The sequence below is a fragment of the Gorilla gorilla genome, chromosome 4 (genome assembly GCF_029281585.2).
Source record: "Gorilla gorilla gorilla isolate KB3781 chromosome 4, NHGRI_mGorGor1-v2.1_pri, whole genome shotgun sequence".
NCBI lineage: Eukaryota > Metazoa > Chordata > Mammalia > Primates > Hominidae > Gorilla > Gorilla gorilla.
The window spans coordinates 115961352-115987229 of NC_073228.2; the positions used below are offsets into that span (position 1 = coordinate 115961352).

General features: G+C 38.9%; 1 protein-coding gene, 1 long non-coding RNA gene and 1 other non-coding gene across 6 annotated transcripts in view; 2 read left to right on the forward strand and 1 right to left on the reverse strand.

Annotated features, from left to right (window-relative positions):
- Positions 1–3144: 3144 nt before the first annotated feature.
- Positions 3145–25878, reverse strand: part of EPB41L4A (erythrocyte membrane protein band 4.1 like 4A) — a 274611-nt gene continuing 251877 nt past the window's right edge. For 3 of the 4 annotated variants that reach the window (XM_004042349.5, XM_055387552.1, XM_055387551.2), the window contains one exon: positions 22144–24642. In XM_004042349.5, coding sequence (XP_004042397.1) covers positions 24514–24642 — 129 coding nt within the window. In that variant the 3' untranslated portion in view covers positions 22144–24513. Of the gene's footprint in view, positions 3441–5466; positions 5584–22143; positions 24643–25878 lie in introns of those variants that run through there. The other variant, XM_055387555.2, reaches the window with a different exon arrangement.
- On the forward strand, positions 20064–21834 carry LOC101135287 (uncharacterized). Its single transcript, XR_002006157.4, has 3 exons — positions 20064–20816; positions 21224–21296; positions 21673–21834. It is a non-coding gene; the product is annotated as an uncharacterized lncRNA (long non-coding RNA).
- LOC115934848 (small nucleolar RNA SNORA13) lies at positions 21006–21138 on the forward strand. The gene has a single exon (XR_004070589.1). It is a non-coding gene; the product is annotated as a small nucleolar RNA SNORA13 (small nucleolar RNA).

Consider the following 25878-nt stretch of genomic DNA (forward strand, 5'->3'; position numbering starts at 1 on the left):
AATATCTTCAACTAAACTTGAAGATAAAGGATGTAAAATTGTTTTAATGTTTGGTTACTATTCTTCTTTTTTAAATTGCAGATTTGGAAGGAAGTCAACCACTGCAAAACTATATATATACATATATATATATATATATGCAGATTCAACAGCTCTTTCATTTGGAGTATGTGTCACATTACAGTAACTATATTATATACATATATATATGCAGATTCAACAACCCTTTCATTCTGAGTGTGTGTAACATTACAGTAAAATTCCAAACTTTACAAAATTTTCTCTAATTGATTTAGTGCTTTGAACAAATGCAAGTTAAGTGGTTCCAATGGCTGGCACTTTCTCTATATTTATCAATAAAGTAATTGCTTCAGCTCAAACCTGTAATTTAAAAGCTTAAATTGATTAAGCAGGGTTGTCCTTCCTGAACATTTTTTGGTCACCTTTCTGAGGCACATTTGTATCTAATAGATACTGATCTGAGGGTTTCTTTTACTTTCATTGGGTTGTTTTCCTTAATATTATAAAAAGATCTATTGTCTCAAATGGTCCATATTGAAAAGTGATTTGGGTTTATATAGAATTCTTATTCTTATGGTTAGAATTCTGTACCTTTTTGATGTTAGGGAAAGAGGTCTGCAGTTAGGTGACAACCAAATACCAAATATCAAACACGGAATATAGTAATGTCAGGTACCACAGCCCTAAGATCCTGGCTTGACTCTAGACCAAATCTTGCTGACCTAGAGGCCGAATAGCCACACTCTCTTTTCAGAGTCATCCAAGGCTAGCATGCAGATGAAGGCTAACAGAACAGAGGGGAAACTGATTCTCCAAATCCAAGATTCTGTCTGGCTCTGAACACAGAATGCACACCCTGTCTTAAAACAAATCACTTAAGAAACCTGTCAGGGAAAGTGTAATCCCAGTCTGGTCCCCACTGGTGATGAGAATACACTGCACTTCTTCCCATACCCCCATCTCATCCTGACCACCAGATTCCAAAATCAGAAACTATTCTGATGTTTAAAGTTCCACATTTACCAAAACGATAAATAAAATGTGAACATTTAAGATATTAATGATGCTTTAAAACTATACATATCACCTTTTCCCCCAGTATTCAGCTTATAACTCATAAAACAATCTGCTTTCCTTACCAACCCATAGATATCCCCCTGCTTTTCCTCCTTTAATTCCCTGTCACTGTTTCCCTCAAACCATTTGAACACTCCCTTTTCTCATGTCTGTCTCCCAAAGGTGAGGTCCCAGTCATCTTGCCTCAAGCCAAATGATCTCTGAGATGTTCCAAAATGTTCAGTTCAGCTTGCCTTGTGTTACTTTCTGAAAGAAGTCCCTAGTCAGTTGCAGGAAGAAAGTTCCTGGCAGTTGCCTCCTTTTGTTTTCCACCATCTGTTTTATTCTGTACCCTCCTGATCTTGCTTTCTTCCCAGCAATTTGTGCATTTCAGTCACTGAATTTCATGAGATAAAGCTGCCTAGGTGACCACCCTCCTCCCCCAACAACACCCTGAGAACTATTCTAGAAGAATAAATGTAACACTCAGACTTCCAAGTGAGACATGAAAGGAGGATTTGAGCTGAATTATTTTTGTAGAAGCACAATGTGGGGCATTTGCTTGCAGTGCAATACCAGACTCTCTGTGCCTTGTCTCTCTTCCCCATATTTTACCCTTTTGAGTTTCTTTGGAGAAGGCTGGCTCTGGGATATGCACAGAGCCTTATACACTAGGTTCTAAGATTCCTCAACTTAAATAATAGCCACTTACCACTACTCCTCTCCTTCGAATCCCACGGGATTGAGTTCCACTGTCCTGCGGCTCTCTTTCTTCTGTCTGTCGACAGCTTTCTTTTTAGTGTATAGATCCTTTCATTCACCATCTTCTGGCTTCCCATTTGCCTGAAGTCAAGTTCCTGTAAGCACCATTTAAGAATTTCCTAGGTACTGCAAGTTATTTTAGCTAGTCTTCTAAAATAGCATCTGGTAATTCAAATGATACTGTGCTACAAGATGAAAATATGAACTTCATTTTATTGTGGATACAAATATGAGCAAAAATGCTTGTGGGTGTGGGTCAAGAATATATTCATGGAAACTTAATACCTTTATTACAACAAAGAACTTTTTAATAATAATTTAGAAGTCATTCAAAAGTAATCTAAGAACAGATTTATTTTAGAAACTAATTACACTGTGACATCTGGACTGCACAGATCAATCAGCAATACTAGAAAGAAATGTTGAAAGAGAATGAGATTTTCGGTCAGAAGATTAAGGCTCAAATCCTGTCTCTGCTGCTTTCTAGCTTTATGACCTTGAGTAAGTTTCTTAACTTTTGAAGTGTATGCACATAATACCTTTCATAGTAGAATAGTTGTGTTCCCATTGTTTCCATGCCTTTCTATATCCACTCTCCTTGACTTTTCAGTTCCTCTCATTAAGAATAGAGACTATTTCCTCATTCCTTGAACCTGGGCCAAGAAAATGCTTCAGAAGTAGTTGCGTGCCAGTGCCAAGAGTGAGCCATGAGAGGATTCACATGCCTCCACTCACTCACTTGGCACCTGCTTGAAACAAGCTAGGGTTAGCCTGCTGGAGAGGCAATATCCACTCTGGTGTGCCCAGGTGACCAAACTCTACACCTATGAATGAGGCCACCCTAGACTATTAAGTCCTAGAAATCAGCCAACTTACCGCAGACTCATTAGCAAGCCCATTTATGATCACCTGAGCCTGGTCCAGACCACAATTACCCAACCAAGACAAAGACTTGTGAGTTAAACAAATTATTGTTTCAAGCCACTCAGTTTCAAGGCAGTTAGTCATACAGTATAGCAAACTGATACACGTACTACATAGGTTGTTGTGAAGATTAAATGAAAAAAATATGTAATGCACTTACTGCAGTGCCTAACATATAGTAGATGCTTAATGGATTGTTGCTACTTTTATTATCATCATACCAAAATGATCTGTTTTTATGTTAATGAAGTAATAGTTCATGAGAGTGCTTTTTCTAATATTTCTTTTTTGAAGACTGTATTAGTCAGGATATAAATGACAAATACAAATCAACTTAAATTTTAAAAGGAGTGGTTCATTAGTGCTGATGTCAGACAGACAGATCCAGATCTCAATATCACCATTTCTCTCCTATCTTCCCTGTCTCTCTTTGTGGTGGCCTCATTCTTACTATTGCAGACAGGCTTTCTCTACAAGAGATAAAGTCAGACATCCTCAGCTATTCTTCTAGTGCCAGGAACATAGAAGCAACAGCAATTTTCCCTATTAACTCCAATATAGAAAAGTCCCAGACAAGGGCTCCAATTGGCCCAGCTTGAGTCACGTGTTAATACCTGAACCAATCACAGCAGCCAAGGAGGTGGGGCTCTCTGTCCACATCACTTCATATGCCGACCCTGTATAAACAGGGAGAAAGCAGAGTCTGCACTGAAGACATAGAAAAGGGGGAAATGTGCTCAGTTGCCAATGACAATACTACCAGAAGCCTGGAATAATAAATTATGCTATGGCCACCCTCCAATTCACCCCTTATTATCACTGGACTGGATCTTTGGACTTGAAGCCTATAGTCCACTAAGGCAGAAAATAAACTGCCCTCGGAAACAGAATTCAGGGCTCTGTGCCTACTTTTCCCCCTATAATCATTCCTTAAAATTATTTTAACCACCCTGATATGGAGCAGCCCTGGGAATATGAGGGAAATCAACCCAAGAGATATGTACTTTTAAGGAAAAGCATTTTATTATACTTAACTTCCCATTCTTTTACCAACATACAAATATTCTTATTGCACTCTAATAGAGCTTTTGGTGTTCTGGACACTGAGATTTTATTTTATTTATTTTGAGACAGTGTCTCACCCTGTTGTCCAGACTGGAGTACAGTGGTGCGATCACGGCTCACTGCAACCTTGACCTCCCAGGGCTTAGATGATCCTCCCACCTCAGTTTCCCAAGTAGCTGGGACTACAGGTGTGTGCCACCACACTCAGCTAATTTTTTGTAGAGATGAGTTTCGCCAAGTTGCCCAGGCTGATCTTGAACTCCTGGGCCCAAGCAATCTGCCAGCCTCAACTTCTTAAACTGATGGGATTACAAGTATGAGCCACCACGCCTGGCCTTGGTTGGATACAGAGATTTTAGAGGCTTTACTGGCCATGGCTGAATTTATACCTAATCCTCAAAGATGATGTCTTTTGTGAGCTGGATCATAGGATTGTAGAGATAGAAGAAAACTTAGAGGTCATTTATATCTAAATTGGGTGAAAGTAGCAGTGACATCCCAGGTGATAGACATTGGGGCCATGGGTGTTGCAATTGTTGCTACTGCTGTTATAGTTGAATGTGTGACATAAATGTCACATGTATGAATATGTAATCCTGTGCCCATGCCCCACTTGACGTTATAGCACCTAGAATTGAAAAGAGGGTAGTCCAGCCAGCAGGAGAAGAAGGAGGGGATCCCCTCACTCCTGTGCCATGCCACACTTTTTAATCAATGAAACCTAAGTTAACATTAACTTTGTTAAAAAAAAATTAAGTTAATTCTGGCTGTGCATGGTGGTGACTCATGCTTGTAATCCCGGCACTTTGGGAGGCCGAGGTGGGCGTATCACTTGAGGTCAGGAGTTTGAGACCAGCCTGGCCAACATGGCGAAACCCTGTCCCTACTAAAAATACAAAAATCAGCCAGGCGTGGTGGCACAAACCTGTAATCCCAGCTACTTGGGAGGCTGCGGTGGGAGAATCACTCGAACCTGGGAGGTGGAGGTTGCAGTGAGCCAAGATCACATTGCTGCACTCCAGCCTGGGCAACAGAGTGAGGTTATATAACGTGTGGTTCATCTTAATTTGGTAACGGAGATTTTATGTAAAATCTCTTCTGCCATTTCAGAGATCTTACTTGAAGTGCTGACTTGTCAATGACAGAGATACTGAAGAAACTGCTAAATGAATGCTATTTGAGATGGAGATTTTGTATTTTTATGAATCAAAATAAATAAATAAAAATAAGTTAACTCTGCTGACAGCCATTGTACACAACTGATTTATACTATCTTCACTGCCAACTACATTTCCTGTCTTTTTCAGATTTGTCACAGCTACTTATCCTGTATACATGCTATTGACTTTAGGACACAAGTAGTCGCCTTTACATGTACTCTCTTTAAAACAATTCTTGCTATACATACCAAGTTTAACCAGCCTAAGACTTTAGGATCTTGATTTGACCATTTAATTTATTCTCTTTAATTTCACATCATCCCAAATTTGATAAATGTGCATACAACATCCTCAACCAAATCACTGTAAAAAGAATTAAAGAAAAAGGCCAAGAACAACCTTAGACACATTCCTCCATTTGATATCAATCTATTAAATAGCTATTGAGACAATTATCAATATACATAATTACACTTACATCCCAGCCCCAATATCACTTCATCCAGAAGTGTATTATGAGAGACCTTCTGAAGTGCCTTGTTCAAACTCAGATTTCCAAGTTCTCTGCCCTTTCTAGGTATGGAGGTCTGGACACCTTGTTAAAGAAAAAAGTTTGCCGTGACAAGTGTCAAACCCATTCTGGCTTCTCATGAGTAGGTGTTACTGCCTCTAGGGACTACTCACCCATTCATCTGATAGGGTCTTACAGAATCGAGACCACATTCACTACTGTAGACCAAAGTTTATTGAAATTACTACTCCCCCTTTTTAGAAATGTCAAGCATCGCGATCCTCAAACTTCTGCCTTTCAGCCATTCTTGGGCTCACCATGATTTCTGGGGAGGTTTCATATTCTCAATTTCAAGTTCAGAAATATAACTCATCCATTTGACAGACTTCAGATCTCTAATGGAACAGCTGCAATTCTCTTTCAGTGGCTAAAACCAAATACTAACATTAATACATGAACAGCCCACTCATTAGAAACCCAGGTTTTGTGTTTTGTGCTGTTTGAGTAATTCTGTGTCCCACAGGAGCAGAGGATCTTCCAACGCCGTTTGCGCTCCCCAAAGACTCTTGCACCATCAAGCTAACAGCAAAGTTACTGACGGAAACAGATTTTTCTAAAAATATCCTTGGCAATATGTGGACATGAAACACATGCCACATATATTTAGTCATAAAAATATAAAAAATTTATTTTTGTCTAGCAACTGTTTATTTCCAGATGTGTGACTAAGCACAGCAACCAAATCATACCTGACTTAAAAAAAAATTAAGACCAGTCGAGCTGCCTAACCACAGAAGAAACGTCTATTAATAATTTAACCCTCATTGCTACTGGCAAGCTGGCTGCTGACTGAAGCACCAGCTTTATCCTCCTGGTTAGCTTAGAACATAGAGTCTGCAGTACAGGAATCTTACCACTCAAAGATGTTTCATACTTGTCTGAATTGGAATGCATAAGATGTAACCTTAACGGTTCTTTTCTATGTAATTAGACGAGACTTTTATTTAAAGAAAAGCCTCACCTTGGAAAAACAAGTATGAAAAATATAAAAACCAGGTTTAAAACACCTGGAAAATGTGGTGATTCTACTCCAATATGACTATTCAGTTGTTCATTTATTCCAATTAAAGTGTAATCCTGTAATATGTAAAGTGTAATGTGCTGCTCTAAATTAGTGTGGGTTTTGCGCTTGGCTTGTACTGCCACCTGGTGGTTTTCTACATGTAGTAACATCAGACCCATTAAGGAATGTCTTGAATTAGCATTCATTTAGCAGTCTCTTCATTATCTCTGTCATTGACAAGTCAGCACTTCAAGTACGATCTATAAAATGGTGGTGGAGAAGAGATTTTACATAAAATCTGTGTTATCAAATTAAGACAAACCACACCTTATTTAATCACAACATTTTTATGTGAACACATTTAGCATAAAGATCAGCAAATCTGAGCCGGGTGCAGTGACTCACGCCTGTAATCCCAGCACTTTGGGAGGCCGAGGCAGGCGGATCACCTGAGGTCAGGAGTTCGAGACCAGCCTGGCCAACATAGTGAAACCCCGTCTCTACTAAAAGTACAAAAATTAGCCGGGTGTGGCGGCATGTGCCTGTGGTCTCAGCTACTTGGGAGGCTGAGGCAGTAGAATCACGAACCCGGGAGGCAAAGGCTGCAGTAAGCCAAGACTGCACCACTGCACTCCAGCCTGGGCAACAGAATGAAACTCTGCCTCAAGAAAAAAAAAAAAAAGATTAGCAAATCCATAATGAAAATTCCATAAGAGAAAAAAATTTAAGGCTAATTACACCCCCAAAATAAGAAAAAAATGAATGAAAAAGACAAGGCCTTTCCAAATATAGGCCTACCTGGCTTTTGATAAAAACAGGCCTAGCACGGTGGCTCACGCCTGTAATGCCAGCATTACAGCATTTGAGACCAGCCTGGCCAACGTGGTGAAACCTTGTCTCTACTAAAAATACAAAAATTAGCTGGGCAAAATGGCACATGACTGTAGTCCCAGCTACTTGGGAAGCTGAGGCAGAAGAATTGCATGAACCCAGGAGGTTTAGGCTGCAGTGAGCCGAGATGGTGCCACTGCACTGCAGCCTGGGTGACAGAGTGAAAAAACAAAAATAAATAAAAAAATAAACGCAAACACCAGAAAAACAAATTGGAAAATTGGGAGTTAAATAGTATTACTATAATATAATAGTATTACTATATAATATAATAATATAATATAACAGCATTACTATATAATATAATAATATAGTATAGTAGTATTACTATACAAAAGTAGTTTCCACAGGTTTCTTTGATATGTTTTAGAATTCATGTTTCTGTTTTGTGAAATGTCTCTTGACTTTGGCTCTGATGGTTTCCCAGTGTTCATATGGATAAATGTGAATATTTTAAAATTAGGGTTATATTTGTTTTAATTACATTTATTATAAGAATTTTACCAATTGATACATGGAATTTCTCTTTAATTATTACTTTAGTCACAGAAGAGTTTTAGATTTTCCCAAATCAAGACTACCAATTATTTTCTTATTCCATTTATTTATTTTTTAAATACATTTTATTCTGAAAGGTAATATTTGTTTTGAAAGGTAACACTTTCTCATGGTTCAAAAGGGAAGAAAATTCTCTATTACTTCATCATTCATTGTAACCAGTTTCTTGCCACCTCTCAGAAACAGCCATTGATTTTTATGTTTAGTAAGTTTTTTTTACAATAAAATATTTTCACTTAGCCTTTCTATCGTGATTTTTTCCATTTAATTTTTAAACTACATAGACATTATTTTGCTTTTTAATATCAAGTAAATTTTTCCAAATGGCAAATCACTGTTGCCAGCAATGTGTGTTGGATAAGTCCTCCCTCCTCTGCTGATTTGGGATATTTACTTTAAGACTAAGGTCCAACATACACTAAGAACTGTTTCTGAGTTATATCTTCCATTTCATTGACAGGGAATGCCTGTGCAATTACCATGCTAATTTAATTATCTTGTAAAATTCAGAATATTTCATATCTAATATTTTAAAAGGAGTTAATACTCCTTCACTACTATTTTTCTAAATTGTTCTGGGTGAATTTGTGCAGCAGCAATAGAAAAAGAATTGTTCTGGCTATTCTCATCATCTTATTATTTTAAACGAACTACTGAATATAATTTCGTCAGGTTCCCAAAGAATTAGATCAAGTTACTTTAAGAAAGAGACTTTGGCCAGGCACAGTGGCTTATGCCTGTATTCCCAGCACTTTGGGATGCTGAGACAGGAGGATCATTTGAGGTCAGGAGTTGAGCCTGACCACATGATGAAACACTGTCTCTACTAAAAATACAAAAATATTAGCCAGGCGTGGTGGCACGTGCCTGTATTCCCAGCTACTTGGGAGGCTGAGGCAGGAGAATCGCGTGAACCTGGTAGGCAGAGGTTACAGTGAGCTGAGATCGCGCCACTGCACTCCAGCCTGGGCAACAGACCGAGACTCCATTTCAAAAAGAAAAAGAGAGACTTTGTGAGCACTCTAAATTATGAATTATTTTGGAAAGAATTGTTACCTTTATGCATAGCTTGTTAGTTGAAAAAGCAGGATTAGTGATAAGCCCTTCTAATGTTCTTAAACTGGATAGTTTTTCAAGGAACAAATTGAAAAAACCTCAAAAGGTGCTTTGTGCCTGCCATATGGCAGTAGAGCTACGCAGAGAAATCCTATAATTCAGAACGAATAAAAATACTGGATAAAATATTTTAAAATATTGTTCTAAATGCATGTCTGAGTTGGCTGAAAAATATGGGAAGTCCCGAGAGGCCACAAATAAAAAATAACAGGAATCCAAAGCAAGTTCTGGAGCTGGGATTTGCCTGGGACATTTGCTCACCCCGGTGGCTTATTGCTTAGGCTTCATAGGGCCACATGGGAGTTAGGAGATAAGACATGAGGCCTGTGCAAAATGTGATAGGATTGTGACCCATGCATAACGTGTGTTCCCTGAAAGGTAACATCCTCAGTAAGTGAATGGAAAGGAGGGAGATCACCCTACAGAAGAGAAACAGTAGGGAAGATTAGCCTATGTAGTATGAAAAATGATAAAACAGGGAGGAAAGTTTTCCTTGAAAATGACTAACACCAGCCCTCCCTCATGTAGGATGGGGTAAGAATTTACACTTATGTGTATGTAGTCTGAGTGCTCCCAAGTCAGTGGTACTCCAAGTACTCAGCGAAAACAAACATAAAGGCTTTCTAGAGGAACAGACTCAAATGGTTATCACAAATTAATTTCCAAACAACATCAGTTCACACTGAAAAAGAAAATGACAAACCCATGAGAAAATGGGCAACAAGTGACAGTCAGCTAAAACAGAGTTAGACCCTGTCAATCAGAGTATCAGAGTATCGAACAGTATGTTTAATGTATTTCAAGACATAAAAGAGGGTGCATAACAAAAAAGCAAAAGATATCCTAAATTACCTACATCTTTGAAAAAAAACAAAGGGAACTCCTAGAAAAATAATGTATAATAACTGACATTAAAAACTCAGTATTAACAGCTGAAAAGAGAATTAGTGAGTTGGAAGATAAAGCTGAAGAAGACAAACACCAAGTCTCTGATTCAGGAATCCCAGTTAATCATAGCTAGTCTAGGTTAAATAAAAAGAAACTCACATCTACTCACATTGTAATAAAATTCAGATCATCCAAGAAAAAAGAGAAGAAAAGACAGATTATTTGGCAAGGAACAACCATTAGACTGACCTCTGACTTTTTCCATAAAATGTAAGGCATATTCATTTTATATATTCACTCTTATTATAGGAAGTAATAGTTTCAAAGTGCTGAGAGAATACAACCATTAATTTAAAATCATGTACCCAGCAAAATCCCTTTCAAAAATGAGAGTGAAACAAAGACATTTTCAGACAAATAAAGGCTATGAGAGTTTAGCATGAGTAGACCCTCACTAAATGAGCCTATAAGCAGTGTTTCTCAAACATTAATTTGCATATGAATCACCTGGGGGGTTTGTTAAAATATAAATTGCTATTCATTATGTCTGGGGAGGGATCTGAGATTCTGCATTTCTAATAAGCTCTCTAAGTGATGTTGATGCTGATCGTCCAAAGATTGCAATTAGAGTAGAAATATTTTCTAAAGTATATACTTCATTAAGAAAAAAATTATCTTGAATAGATGGTCTGAGATGCAGGAGAGAATGATGATCAAAGAAGTGGTAACCCGTAAAAAAAGTATTTAATGACTATAAAACGATAAGAATGTCAAATTTGTGAGTTTAAAAATATACAATAATAGAATTAAAATACTGAACAATATAGCCCCTAAGTGGGGTAAAGGGTAGCTAGCATCAGACATTTCTAAGGTCCTTGTTTTATTTTTTATTCAAGAAGAGGATAAATATATATTTATATATATGTATATATTATTTTATTTTTATTTATTTTTGAGACAGAGTCTTGTTCTGTCGCCCCGACTGGAGTGCAGTGGTGCAATCTTAGTTCACTGCAGCCTCAACCTCCAGGGTTCAAGTGATCCTCCTGCCTCAGTCTCCCAAGTAGCTGGGACCACAGGTGCGTGCCACCACACCCAGATAATTTTTGTATTTCTTGTAGAGATGGGGTTTCACCATGTTGCCAAGGCTGGTCTCAAAATCTTGAGCTCAGGCGATCCACCTGCCTTGGCCTCCTGAGATGCTGTGATTACAGGCATGAGCCACTGCACCCGGTCCCATATTATTTTATACATTTAGTCTTTTTTTTTTCTTTTGAGACAGAGTTTCTCTATTGTTGCTCAAACTGGAGTGCAATGGCACGATCTCAGCTCACTGCAACCTCCGCCTCCTGGATTCAAGCTATTCTCCCGCCTCAGCCTCCCTAGTAGCTGGGATTACAGGCACGTGCCACCACGCCTGGCTAATTTATTGTATTTTTAGTAGAGACAGGGTTTCACCATGTTGGCCAGGCTGGTCTTGAACTCCTGACCTCAAGTGATCCGCCCACCTCAGCCTTCCAAAGTGCTGGGATTACAGGCGTGAGCCACCATGCCCAGCCATATTTAGTCTTTCTTGAGTTAGATATGCAAGTTAAAATTTGAGAATTCCTGAAAAACTATAATTTGGCTACATATAACTTCCATACTATGACAGGAGAAAAATATTAAATAAAAACAATTTTTAACAAATCCAATACAAGACCAAAATATAAAAAAAGAAAAGAGAAAAAAAAACATAGAAAAAAGAGAGATGAAATGGAAGAACAAAATAAAATGGTAGAAATTAAAACAAAGGTATAATGTTTACATTAAATAAAAGTGAACCAAACATTCTAAGTAAAAGACAAAGATTATAAAACAGAATCTTTTAAAAATCCAATCTTATGATATTTACATTACTGCTATGGTCTGAATGTTTATGTCCCTCCAAAATTCGTATGTTGAAATCTAACCTCCAAGGTGATGGTATCAAGAAGTGGAGCCTTTGGGTGGTGATTATGCCAGGAATGGGATTAGTGCCCTTATAAAAAGGCTTGAGGGAGCCTGTTAGCCCCTTTCACATTGTAGGGATGCAGCAAGAAGGTGCCATCTGTGAGGAATGGGCCCTCACCAAACACTGCTGGCACCTTAATCTCAGATTTTCCAGCCTCCAAAACTGTAAAAAATAAATTTGTGTTGTGATAAATTACCCAGTCTAATTACTTTGTTATAGCAGGAATGGACTAAGATGACAATGACATAGCTATACTATAAGGACACAAAAATGGAAAGTAATAGGAGGAAAAAAGATAAACCACACTAATACACACCAATAAAAGTTCATGTGAAATCATAAAGAAAAAAATTCTCGAAGCAAAAAAATTACCAGATTCAAAGATTACATATTAATGGAAATTTAATTATCTAGGAAGATATATCAATTGTATGAATATGGATGCAATATAATAACATAATTTCAAATATATAAAGGGCCAGGTGCAGTGGCTCATGCCTGTAATCCCAGCACTTTGGGAGGCTAAGGCGGGTGGATAGCTTCAGTTCAGGAGTTTGAGACTAGCCTGGGCAACATGGTGAAACCATGTCTCTAATAAATACACAAACATTAGCCTGGCGTGGTGTTGTGGGCCTGTGGTCCCAGCTACTGAGGAGGCTGAGATGGGAGGACTGCTTGATCCTGGAAGGTGGAGGTTGCAGTGAGCCGAGATCAAACCATTGCACTCCAGCCTGAGTGAAAGAATAAGACCCTGTCTCAAAAATTAAAAAAAAAAGAAAAAGAGGCTGGGCACGGTGGCTCACGCTTGTAATCCCAGCACTTTGGGAGGCCAAGGCAGGCGGATCACGAGGTCAAGAGATGGAGACCATCCTGGCCAACCAACATGGCAAAACGCCATCTCTACTAAAAATACAAAAAATTAGCCTGGCATGGTGGCATGCGCCTATAACTCCAGCTACTCGGGAGGCTGAGGCAGGAGAATTGCTTGAACCTGGGAGGTGGAGGTTGCAGTGAGCCAAGATAGCGCCACTGCACTCCAGCCAGGGCAACAGAGCAAGACTCTGTCTCAAAAAAAAAAAAAAAGAAAAGAAAAAGAAAAAATATACATATATATATATATAGAGAGAGAGAGAGAGCAAAAAATGACAGAAATACAAGGAGACATTAACAAATCCACATCATAATGGAAAACCTTAAAACACACAACAGCTGATAGATCAAGCAGATTACAAATCAGTAAGGATATAGAAGATTGGAATAATATGGTTAATAAGCTAGATCCAAAGGACATATTATGGAACACAGCATACAAGTAGAGACCACAGAATATTTATAAAAAGTAACCACCTATTAGGACCCAAAACAAATTTCAAAAAACCAAAATCTTATAGTTTTATTACTTTTTATTTATTATTAAAAATAAATAACAAAAATATAACTTACATTCAAAAAGACTCCATACAGTGAAAATTAAAAATATATCTCTAAATAACTCAAAAGTCAAAGAAGAAAATGCAAAAATACTTAGAAACAGATATGTAGCTGGCACACACCAATATGGCCAAGTTAATTGGTAAAACATTGAAAAACATTTAAATATATTTGGAAGTACTGTAATAATAAGTATTAGAAGAGGTAAAATTAATTAATAATGTAAGTGTGGATATAAACTGGCTAATTTAAACTACATATACAATATTGCAATCCCCAGAGACAAATGGATCTTCTGCTACTGCGGCATTAGAGAGCATTCACAACGCTATCCTCCAGTTCACCTGGCTCATAGTAAGCTTTCTAGCACCAGTGAATACTCTGTACAATGCACTCAGGGCTTTACGATGATCATTAGGTTTTCATTTTGCTAAACTTATATAGTTCCCACTACTCATAAATGTATTTTTTGTACTTTGGACATATGCATGTGCACTGTAATTCTTGTGTAAGCAGGAATTGTTCAGCATTTTGATATTTAACATTCAATAATTTACACAATGATTTTAAACATTATCTTAAAATCAAATGCCCACAATAAAGAGATAGTTTTTTCTTCAATACTCTTTTTACATATAATTTACATGATTCTTCTAAATCTCCAGGGAAATTTTAAAAGACATGATATTAATAATGAGGCACAGCATGAAAAAAATTATATTGTGCAAAAATTGGAACAACATGGAATGTCCATTTTACACTGTGCAAGCATAAATAGCCCCCACAAAATTTTTTTAAATCTGAAATAAAATATAACTTAATTAACAAATGTGGAGTGATTCATCATTGCTAAAGTGACATAAATGCTGGACATAAATTGTGCTAACAGAAAAAGTAACATCAATACAGTTTAAAATACTAAATAATTACTAATAAAATTCACAATCCTCTGGCACACATTAAGAATGAAAAATAAACATACCTGAAAGAAAAGCAGAGATTTCAAAAGATAATCAGATACTATAAGGAACAACTTCCTAACAACAAATTTAAAAATGTGCAGGAAATGTATACTTTTCTAGGAACTTTAACTTAACAAAACTGACCAAAGAACTAGAACACCTAAATGGTCCTATGTCCATTAAGGAAATTGAAATCAGTAGTTTAAAATTGTCCCACAAAGAAAATACTAGACTTAATCTTAAAAGTGGAATTTTTTAATTAAGAAAAAGAATTCTGACATTACACAAAAACTTTCAGGTAAGAGAAAAAGAGGAATAGTTCTTCAGATTACTTTATAAAGCTAGTACAGGCATATTCCACAGATTTATATTTTCCCAGTAAGTTACCTCTTGTATCTAGGACCACAACATCACAAAACATATGTATCTCTCAAACAACATTTCAGATGATATTTACATAGAAAAAAATTATATTTTAGATCCCAAAACTCAATGCAACATTTTTACCAACAACCAAAAAAAAAAAAGTGTATCAAATGCTTTGAGATATATCACAAACACAATTAGTAATAGGACAGCATCGTGTGTCAGCATATCCAAAAGCATCCTGAATATCAGTGACAGGGATGTTCCACACAAATGCCACTGATGATACAAGAGGCATTACTGTATCATCCTCAGTGTGAATCATTCTCTGACACATTTCTAGAGTGACTTTCATATTTCTTCCCCACCACCACATCTTCCTCCCTAATTATAACAATGAGACTGAATAAAAGTCAAGAAAATGTTAAAGAACTTTATAGAAAAGGAAGCAAAACAAGCAGAAAAGCAATTACAATGAAAGAAACTATATTACAGCTAACAAAGCAATTATTTGTCAACAACTATATTATTTGGGGGCCAGGAAGCAAATTTAATATAGGTTTACCATATTTTACTTACATTTTAGGAAATTAGTTTGGGTTCACAAGTAATCCATTATAATTTTGCCATTTAAAATAAAGAGAAATGGGCTCTGTTTTTGAACAGAACGTCTGATTTTCAGAAACAAATTATTAATGTTAAGTAGATATCTATATAATTTTAATATCAAATTTTTAAAACAGTATAAAAAATAACCATAGTCTCATCCATAAATAGAACTGCAGTAACTCTAAACAGAATACTTTTTGAAATGACAAGTTTTGTTTCTTCCAGAAATGCAAAAGTGGTTTAATATTAGAAAATGTATTAATGCAATTCACCATAATAACAAAAAAAGAACCCGTATGTTCATCTCAATAGAAGCAGAAAAAATAATAAAATTCAACATTCATTCTTAATTTAAAAAAAACTATTAGCAATGTAGAAATAGAAGGAAACTTCCCTAACCCAATAAACAATAAGAAAGGCATAAAAATGTCACACACACCATACACACATGCTGAAACATTAGGAGTATTGGCTCATGCAATTATGGTAGCTCAGAAGTGCTAAGATGCTGTCTCTAAGCTAGGGGCCCAAGAAGGCCAGTGATATAGCCAGAGAGCAGGTGGTGTAGATTCCAAAGGCCTGAGAACCAGGAGAACTGAGGGCAGAAGATTAACGTTCCAGCTGACAGAGTCAGGCAGACAGCAAGCGAATCCTTTCTTTCTCCCCTTTTTTGTTCTATTCAGGTCCTCAAAGGATTAAGTGATGCCACCCACATTGAGGAAGTAAATCCCCTTTACTCAGTTTATTGATTCAAATGCTAATCTCTTCTGGAAACATCCTCAAAGACACACCCAGAAATAATGTTTAGCTAGATGGCTGAGGATCCTGTGATCCAGAGTTGATACATAAAATCGACTGTCACACATACCATTTTCATATAGATGTCAACTCTCCTTCAGTTGATCACAGATCCAATGCAATTCCAATAAAAATCCCAACAATCTTTAGATTGTGAAGTTCAGTGAAAAGATGATGAAATATGGCTTTAGCAGTACAATCCTGAAGACAAGCATAATCAAACAATGACTACCAAAAAGGAGAAGGAGTCCAAGTGAACCAGTTCAATTCATTGAACTTTACAATCTAATTCTAAAAACTATGTGCAAGAGAAAACGGACAGTAACAGCCAAGACTTCCCTGAAAAAGATCATGGTGTCTGCGTGGTGATATGGATGTGGGAGGGCAGGGTATTTGCCCCGAAAATATCAAGACATTATAAAAAATATAGTAATTGAGACAGCATAATATTGACACAGGAGAGACAAATAGACCAGTAGGACAGAATAGAGAGTGCAAAGGTACATCCATGCAAAAAGAAAAAAAAACAACAACCTGATCTATGATGATGGTGGCATGGTAGATCTGTGTAGAAAGGATGGGCTATTGATAAACCACCTTAGAACAACTGGTTATCCCTAGAACTCACTATAAGCAAAAGTCAGCTTTATATGGATTAATTATTTTAAAATGAAATGTGCACAAGTTTGTCTGCAAAATCTCATTTCCACTCCTAATGAGAAAATCGAGATGGGACAAGAAATGGTGGAGTAACAAATAAAGCTCACTTACTCTTTACCCCTTATAGGTTATATTAGGTTTCTCTTGCTACCATAACAAATTAACACAAATTTAGCGGCTTAAAACAACATACATTCATTATCTCACAGCTCTGTAGGACAGAAATCCGTGCTCCTTTGCTGTCAGCTGAGGGCTATTCCCAGGTACTAGAGGCTGCCCATATTCTTTGGCTTGTGGCCCCTTCCTACATCTTCAAAGCCAGCAATGGAGGGATGAGCCCTTCTCATGTCTATTTCTCCTGCCTTCCCTTCTGCCAAATCTCTAACTCTTCTGCTACCTTCTTCCATCTTTATCCCCCTATCTCAAGGTTCCTAATATTAATCACATATGCAAAGCCCCTTCTGCTATGTAATGCACCATATTCACAGGTTCTGAGAATTAGGACATGAATATCTTTCGGGGAGAGATTATTATTCTGCCTTCCACACAGGGAAACCCAGGTTGCTTCATATTTGCACTACCACTGTGTGGCTTGAACATCCTTACACAGTGCCTCAGCCCAGCAGGCAAGGAGGAAGCAGAGACTAGGTAGAAAATATCCACTATCTTCTCATGTCCTTTCTGCTTACCTGTACTTAATAATTGGGTTTTCTGTACCAGGATTCGGGAGGCTGAAGCAGACAGAGGAGAGGAAGGATTTTCAATTGATTTCCTAAAACCCAACACTGATCCAATAATTGGAACAAATGCCTTCTTCCTCTGCCTAATTTTGGAAAGTTTAGGGAAGAGATACAAAGGCAAGAAGAGAAAAGAGGAAAGTGGGGGCAATAATGTAAAGCCATTAGAAGAAAAACAGCATGTTTCCCCCTTTCGTAAGAACTCAATACAAGAAGGTTCCATATTTGGGGTAGGGGTAAAAGAGAGGAAATGTCTAGCTCATTTGAGTCATTTATTGGATGTCATTATGTACCACACACAATGCTACGTGATTCCACAAACCTTTCATAATTCTTTAAACTAACCCATATAGTACATGTGTGTAGTTATTACCTTTAAATGAGGAAACTCAGGCTCACAATGGTGGTCACATACCTAAGGGAACAAATATCAGAGGTAGATATAAACTAAACCTATATATGCTGGCTGCCCCAGTCCAAGAAAATTTCCTCTCTCTCACTGCATTAGTCCATTCTCATGCTGCCAATCAAGACATACCCGAGACTGGATAATTTATAAAATAAAAAGGTTTAATTAACTTACAGTTTAGCATGGCTGGGGAAGCCTCAGGAAACTTACAATCATAGCGGAAGGGGAAGCAAACACATCCTTTTGCACATGGCAGCAGGAAGGTGAAGTGCCGAGCAAAGATCTGGTGAGATCTACTGAGAACTCACTCACCATCACGAAAATAGCATGAAGGTAACCAACCCTATGATTCAATTACCTCCCACCAGCTCCCTCCCACAACACCTGGGGAGTATGGGAACTACAATTCAAAATGAGATTTGGGTGAGGACACAGCCAAAACATGTCACCGACTTTCCCTAGCAAGAAGGCAAGACTAAGGCATGTTATAATCCCCACACTGTGCCTTTTGCTGTCTTTAAAGGACAATCTTCGTGGTATTGCCTTCCTTCTGCAAACTTCCTTTTGCCCCAGATGTTACAGTGACTTCCTAATGAAGTCTGGAGTTACTTACCTTCTTGTAATAATTATACATTTACTAATTCTGTACAGTCATTTTCTCCAGATTGATTTTGTTATTATTCATGCTAGTCCTTGTGTGATGACCACTGGGCTGTGAGTCTGAATTTTCATTTTTTTTTAAACCACTTTATTGAGGTATGATTGAGATACAAAAAGCTGTATTTAATGTATATAACTCGATGTGTTCGGAGATAAGCTCTTTTTCTTCTCTTTCCTTCTTTCTTTCATAGAAGTAGGCTTCAAAGAAACAACAAAAGGTGCTAAGACTGGTCTCTGAATGAATCTCTGCTAGGACTTAGAGAAACATGGAGACCTAGTTGTTATCATACAACTTGTCTTGCTGCCACTTGTCCTGTCCCTTCAAGGAGTTATGGTTATCAGGAAAAAAGCCAATTAACAAACTCTGCTTTATTTTTGTGGTGATAATTAATCAACTCTAAGATTTCAGCATAAAATCCCAATACCTTGCCCTGTGTGACAAGGCCCTAAGTGCCTTGCTCCTGCCTGGCTCTCCAGCCGCATCTTGTCAATCTGCACTCCTTACTCTACTCCAGCCACACTGGCCAAGGCCTGCTGTCCCCAGATCTTGCATAACCGCCTTCACACATCTGCTCGGAGTTCACCTCCAGTCTTCCTATCCGTAGCCCCATGAGCTACTGAACACTTGAAATGTGTCTAGTCTGAACGGAAATATGCTGGAAGTATAAAATATACACCGGATTTTTAAGACTTACTAGATTAAAAGAAATATCTTATTAATAATCCCATATTGATTGCCTGTTGAAATATTTAAAATATGTTGGGTTATTATTAAAATTAATTTGATCTGTTTCTTTTTACTTTTTTTTTTTTTTTTGAGACGGAGTTTCGCCCTTTTGTCCAGGCTGGAGTCAAGCGGCATGATCTCGGCTCACCACAACCTCTGCCCCCACCCCGCCCGGGTTCAAGCGATTTCTCCTGCCTCAGCCTCCCAAGTAGCTGGGATTATAGGCGCCCGCCACCAAGCCCGAGTAATTTTTGTATTTTTAGTAGAGACGGGGTTTTGCCATGTTGGCCAGGCTGGTCTTGAACTCCTGACTTCAGGTGATCACCTGCCTCAGCCTGCCAAAGTGCTGGGATTACAGGCATAAACCACCGCGCCCGGCCTTCTTTTCACTTTTTATGTGGCAATTGGAAAATTTAAAATTACACTCATGGCTCACACTGTTTCCATCGGACAGCGCTACCCTATGGCATGACCCTCTTTTGCTGCCCTCCTGGCACTTACATTGTAGAATTTCAGCATCCGGGCTCACCTGGTCAGTGGCCTTCTCACCCAAGCAGAATGTACCACAGAAACCTTGCCTGGCTCACCCACACCTGATTCCCAGGCACTCAGGCCAGGACCTGGAGCATAGTAAGTGCTGACTAAATATCTTTCGAATCAATGACCCTACTCTTCCTCAGCTGGACACATAAATTCTGTCGGGTCCCAAAACACGTGGTGTAAAGTCCTTTGGGCTCCTGCCGCTGCCAGCGCTGACCATGTGCTCTTGACCCTGGTCGGGTGGGGGGATGTCTGGATACCTCCTCTGTGGAAAGAACTGGCCACACATCCGCAGAGGTGACTCGGGCTGAGAACCCAGGCTCCTCTTCCCTTTGGTGACACGCCCCTCGGTCCCTCACTGGCACTTCTCCCTCCGGCCACACGGCGGCGTCTCTCCGGAGCGCAGCGGCCGATGGTACAGCCCGCTCCCCCCTCGCGCTCTCGGACAGTGGGTCCTTCCACTTGTAGAAAAGCATTATGGGACGGAAGCGTGTCCTTTCTTCTTTTTGGTTCGAGCTTGGTGTGGTTTTTGCTCTGGGTCCTCTGGAATGGCGCCTGGCTGTGGCCGCGTGGTCTCTCACGCAGGGGCGCCGGGCGGGGGAACGCGGCCACCCTGAGTCTGGTGAGTCGACTGCGGCGGCCTGTGTCCGAAGTGTCCGGGGCGGTGAACAAAGGCAGCGGCCTGGCCTCAGGCCTGCGTTCCCACGTTTGGAAACGGGGAGCTTCGTGGATTTGTTGCCAGGGAGTTCTCCAGATAAGCCTGGTTTTATTTTCGTTAGTAAAAAGGCCTTACCGTATAACTGACTTTATGCTTGCCCTGCCCCCGTGTAAAATAACTTAAAAGCAGAGTGCCTGGTTACAGCTGTTTCCACGTGCGGTGCTCGTCGGGAGTGATCACCTACCCTACAGGTGAGTTTTCACGTTCGTGCAAGACCAGTCGCCATTTAAAACGCATCGCATTTCACTTTTCATTATTAAGTCGGATTTTAAGTCGTGATAAAATTTCTTTGAAATGTGTTGTCCGTTTTTAGGCTGTAATCGGGATTACTGTCAGCCAGTCAGCAACCTTATGCCATAAAGCCGACCTCACGCAGTGTCAGCCTTTGTGTTGCCCATTCGCTTTGGAAACTAGTGAATGTGGTGTCAAAAAAGGCGTAAATTAAACGCTTTGCAGCCTTTTCCTGCCCTTAAATTTGATATCTTTGGTGTAGGAGCTGCATAAGTAACAGTTGCTGCTTTTACGTTGACACGCGTGATCTTGACCCTGCCAGCCTTAAGTGTATGGTTTCTCTTAGCCAGTTCTAATTTTTGTTCAGGTGGAAGATGGATGCCTGAAGTGTAGACTGCTGCTAGCTGAAAACCATCTGGGAGCATAAAGGTGACCTGAAGGTAGGGTGATATGTCTTAAAGCACTTTGTAATGGGAATTTTTATCACCTTTTAAATTGGGGTTCCTTCTCTAGTGAGTTTTAATGTTAGTGGTACATTCGTAGTGTTGCTCTGTCTGTAGCTATTAAGGTGAGTTAATAAATGGGACAGCCTCCACAGCTTATTTTTGGGAAGGTTTTGCTGATACTTCCTGAGAAGCCCAGGGAAATAAATACGCATAGTACTGGCATTCTGCATCTCTTTAAGATTTGTTTTTATGTGTAGTAATTGAGGTTTTTTAAAAACTTGTGAAATCGCAAGCATATTACCAAGTTCTTGATTAAAATGTAATACAAAAATACTTGCTGTCGAATTGAGTACTTTATTTTTTCTCTTAGGATGTCCTTGGTGAGGATTTTGAAAATTTGATCTTCACAAGAGTTGCTTGGATCATTTGAAATTTCTGGGAGTCTGAGGAGTACTGACATAATTGCCTGCTGGAGTCTGTAAATACACATTTAAGACAGTGAGGATGTGAATAAATATATTAATGCACTTTGGCATTTGTGTTTTAAGTGATTAACTGCCAGAAATAGCTATTTCTAAAAAGTTATAAGGGAGGAGGGGTTCTTTTTTGATCAGTATTCACTGCTGTCACCATAATTAATAGCCTTAACAATAGCTTGTGTTTGGCCCAAAGAGAAATGTACTTTCTTCCAGTGACTCCAAAATCGTGGCTAGAACTAGACTGATTTCTAATGACAGGTGTGCTTTACTGCACTCAATGCGTACTTTTCCTTCAGCTAAACTGTACGTTTAATGTTGGCATATCTTCTGCCTTTGCTTTGCAGGAAACAACAAATAATGTATAGAGGTATTCAAAAAATTTATTGAAAGCACTGTACTAGGAGCTGAGAACACGATGATGAGCACAACACAGTTCTTCCCTTTGGAAACATAGATGAGTGGAGGGAATGTCATCACAAATGTAAAACTTCACTGTGAGTTCCATGATAGGATTTTCTTAGGGAAACCTGAGAAAGAGTTGAGACTAAAGGTATGTGTCATATTTTTCACAAGGCAAAACTGAGGGAATGACATATACAGAGGCTTGGGCTAGAAAAAAGATACCGTTAGTCCACTTACTTTTGAGACAGTTTTGGCTGCTTTCCCTCTTCAGTGCCCTGTTTTAGAACTGAGTCCTTACTGAGACTTGTAAGATGGCCATTATGGGAGGTGGGAGTGTTACAAAATGAGGCTGAAGAGGTAGGTAAAGAAGCCAGACCACTTCAGGCTCCCTCTGGCTTTATTAAAGCAAGATAAATCCATGGTGGAAAATCAGATTTGCAAGAAAAGGTAGTTGAACTAGGTTGCTTATTGTTGTCTAGACAAGAGACCAGCTTGGACTAGTAAAATTAGTGAAATAAGATCGTTTATAGTTGGATGACAGAGCCAACTAGACGTGGTAATAGTGGAGGTGTCCATAACTGCTAGGTGTCCAGCTTGCACACTGATGAGCATAATGACCCTAGATTCAGCTGGGGAGCAGCATTTAAACAGTTGAATTTTTAAATTACTTTGAGAAATCCAAGTGGTCTTTTTGCAGTAGCACATTACTCAGTAGTCTAAACTACAGAAATAAACCTTAAGGCCATGGGTATAAATGAGATCTGCTGGTGGTAGAGGAAGAGGGCCTAGGGTCTGAAGTTTGAGAAACTCCACTAATTAATGGCAAGGTAAAGCATGATAAGCCAGAAAGGATGGTCAGTGGTAGGAGCAAAATAGGATTATATTAAAGAAGCAAAAGAATGTCCAAAAAATTCTCCCTGGGATTAAGTAACACAGTGATGGATATTAGTGGAGTAGAGGGAAAGATCCATGTTAGAGATAGCTTAAGATAGGGATTAGATGAATTGAGGGCAATGACTAAAGATACTGCTTGCAAGAAAATTGGCTGAGAATGAGAGGAAACTCTTAGTTGCTTGGGGGGAGGGGGTTTGTGGTTGTGAAAGATAGTTTTCTTTAATCTTGGTCTTAAATTTAAAACCAAGTAGCAAGGATCTAGCTGAGAGAATAATTGAATACATTAATATAGGAGAAGGACAGACAAAGATCCTGAAAAGGCTGGGAGAAGAGCATCCAAAGCACAGGTGGAGAGACAAAAAGGTTAGGGCTGCTGGCAGCTGTGGAGAGAACTGTACGTGGTAAGGGGTAGATATAAGATGTCCTGCATAAGTATTTTCCCTGTAGATTGCAAAGTCATCTATGGAGAGGAAAGGTCCAAAATAGTCACTGGGGAGAGCAGGTGAATTAGATGGCCAAGCAGGGTGGATGGATCATTTGAGGTCTGGGGTGACAGATCAACTGAGATCCACTTAGACTTCTGAAAACACAAGAACACTTTAGAAATTAACAACACTTAAAGCTTTTTACATCATTTGTAAATAACTGGTGGAACTTAACACCACAAAATACAGTATTATAAAGAATTTTATATGAATAAAAATATATGCAGTCTGAAAGTGATGCCTCAGTCCTTTCGCATCTGGGCACTAGTTGAGAACCAGCCCAGCCCTGGGAAGACGTCCTCCCACTTGTACTATTGCACAGCAGGCTAGCTGCAGTTCAGAATTCCAGAATGTTCATCAGATGCATCTGGTCTTGGTTGTGGTGGACACAGACACAAGATAGAAATGAATGATTGCTATCCTGTTCCAGAAATGAAAATGTGGTATCAAGTGAATTTTTACAAAATACTTATTCTTCCAGTTAAAACAAAAAGGTCCTTCAGCACAACTGTGCTGTAGTTAAACCATGCCTATAATCCCAGCACTTTGGGAGGCTGAGGCAGGCAGATCACTTGAGGTCAGGAGTTCGAGACCAGCCTCCAACATGGCAAAGCCCTGTCTCTACTAAAAATACAAAAAGAATTAGCCAGGTGTTGTGGTGCACGCCTGTAATCCCAGCTGCTCGGTAGCCTGAGACAGGAGACAGGAGAATCGCTTAACCCAGTAAGTGGAGGTTGTGGTGAGCTGACATGGTGCCGCTGCACTCCAGCGTGGGCGACAGAGTGATAACATCTCAAAAAAAAAAAAAAAAAAGCAAAAGATAATGTATTTTCTCATGCTGAAGAAATACTTGCAGGTCTGAGATTTGAATTAAGATACCTATTTCACAGTTTCAAAAGTACCAGTGGCGCACACAACCTTCCCACCCCTACCCTTGACCCTTCATCAGGATCAAGTTTCTGTCTTGAGGCGGGAAGCTTGTACAGTTTTTATTGTTTTTGCTGTGTGTTTTCCAGCCAGGTTGTTTGTAGATGTCTGAGGTTTTTCTTCCATCAGGCTATCTTTAGACCCATTTCTTCTCTAAAATAAAATACATTTGAAAAATGTAGAAAGATTCAGAAGAAAACAGCCAAATGAAGTATTTTAATTACATCAGAAACCAAGCTGCTCTTAAATGTAAGATACTGAGTTAATTCAAAAGTTTCATAATACCAAAAGCTATTCAGTAAATGTTCCCTCTAAATAGCTGTGCAAAATAAACAAAGTTTGTATTTAAACTTTAATATACAAAGTTAGTCTGACATTTACATGCATAACAATTTTATTCATGAATATTAGGCATAATTCACCCAAATCAGTGTCATTACTTTGTTAACAATTCCCAAACCAGGCTCTCAACCTTCTCACTCTTCCAAACAGGATAGTGATGGAGACTTGGAGGCAATTTATAATCCCCTGATTATATTTTCAGTAGTCAATGAATGGAACAATGTCTTGTGAGCCCGTATCACTTGTCTCATTTGAAGAAACAGGGCAACTGATTACCAGAGCCTGGGCACCACATCCACTAGTTTGTAAAACTTAGGTTTTACACATCTCCCACCATCACAGGTGGAGGCTCTGAGAATGACACTAACTCACAACTACTACTACTTCTTATGCAAACCCCTCCTCCTCTTACTTCCAAGAGATGGTCTAACATTGTCAGTGTATCAGGCTGGCAAGCATATTTCCTTCCCCAAATGTATATTCCCACAAATAATGGGCTATACCGTCCCAATCTATTTTGAGATTTGAGTTAAAAATAAATAAATCCCTCTTAAAATGCAGCTACCTTTAATCTGTTCCTATGACTGGCTTAATTTGTTTTACTGACATTCAAAAAGCACTGATGGAATAATTATTCTGCCTATCATGGGAAGCATGAACCCATCTATTTGGGATGGAAGATTTCTAGATAGCCAGAGGTGGGAAGAGGACACCAGTGAATGTGAGAGGAGAATATAGCAGAATTACCAGAAAAAAGTGCTAGGAGAAGACCTGAAATAAGTACTATGTTGTAAGTTTGTCTAGGATTCAATCTGTCCACTCTGCAGACCTTAAGAAATTAAGTTGGTATTCTTCCCCATTCTTAGCAGCCTTTGCGTGAAAAGGCAAGGTGAGGTGTAAGGCAGGTCACTGCCAGAACTCTGGTGGCATTGTGGTGGAAATTAGAACTTAAAGTTGTACCTTAAAAATGTACCTTTCCAGCTTCCATTGGTCACTCCAGCCCCTTCTCTGCTTGGCAGCCAGATGAGTGGCTTCCTTTTAGCACTT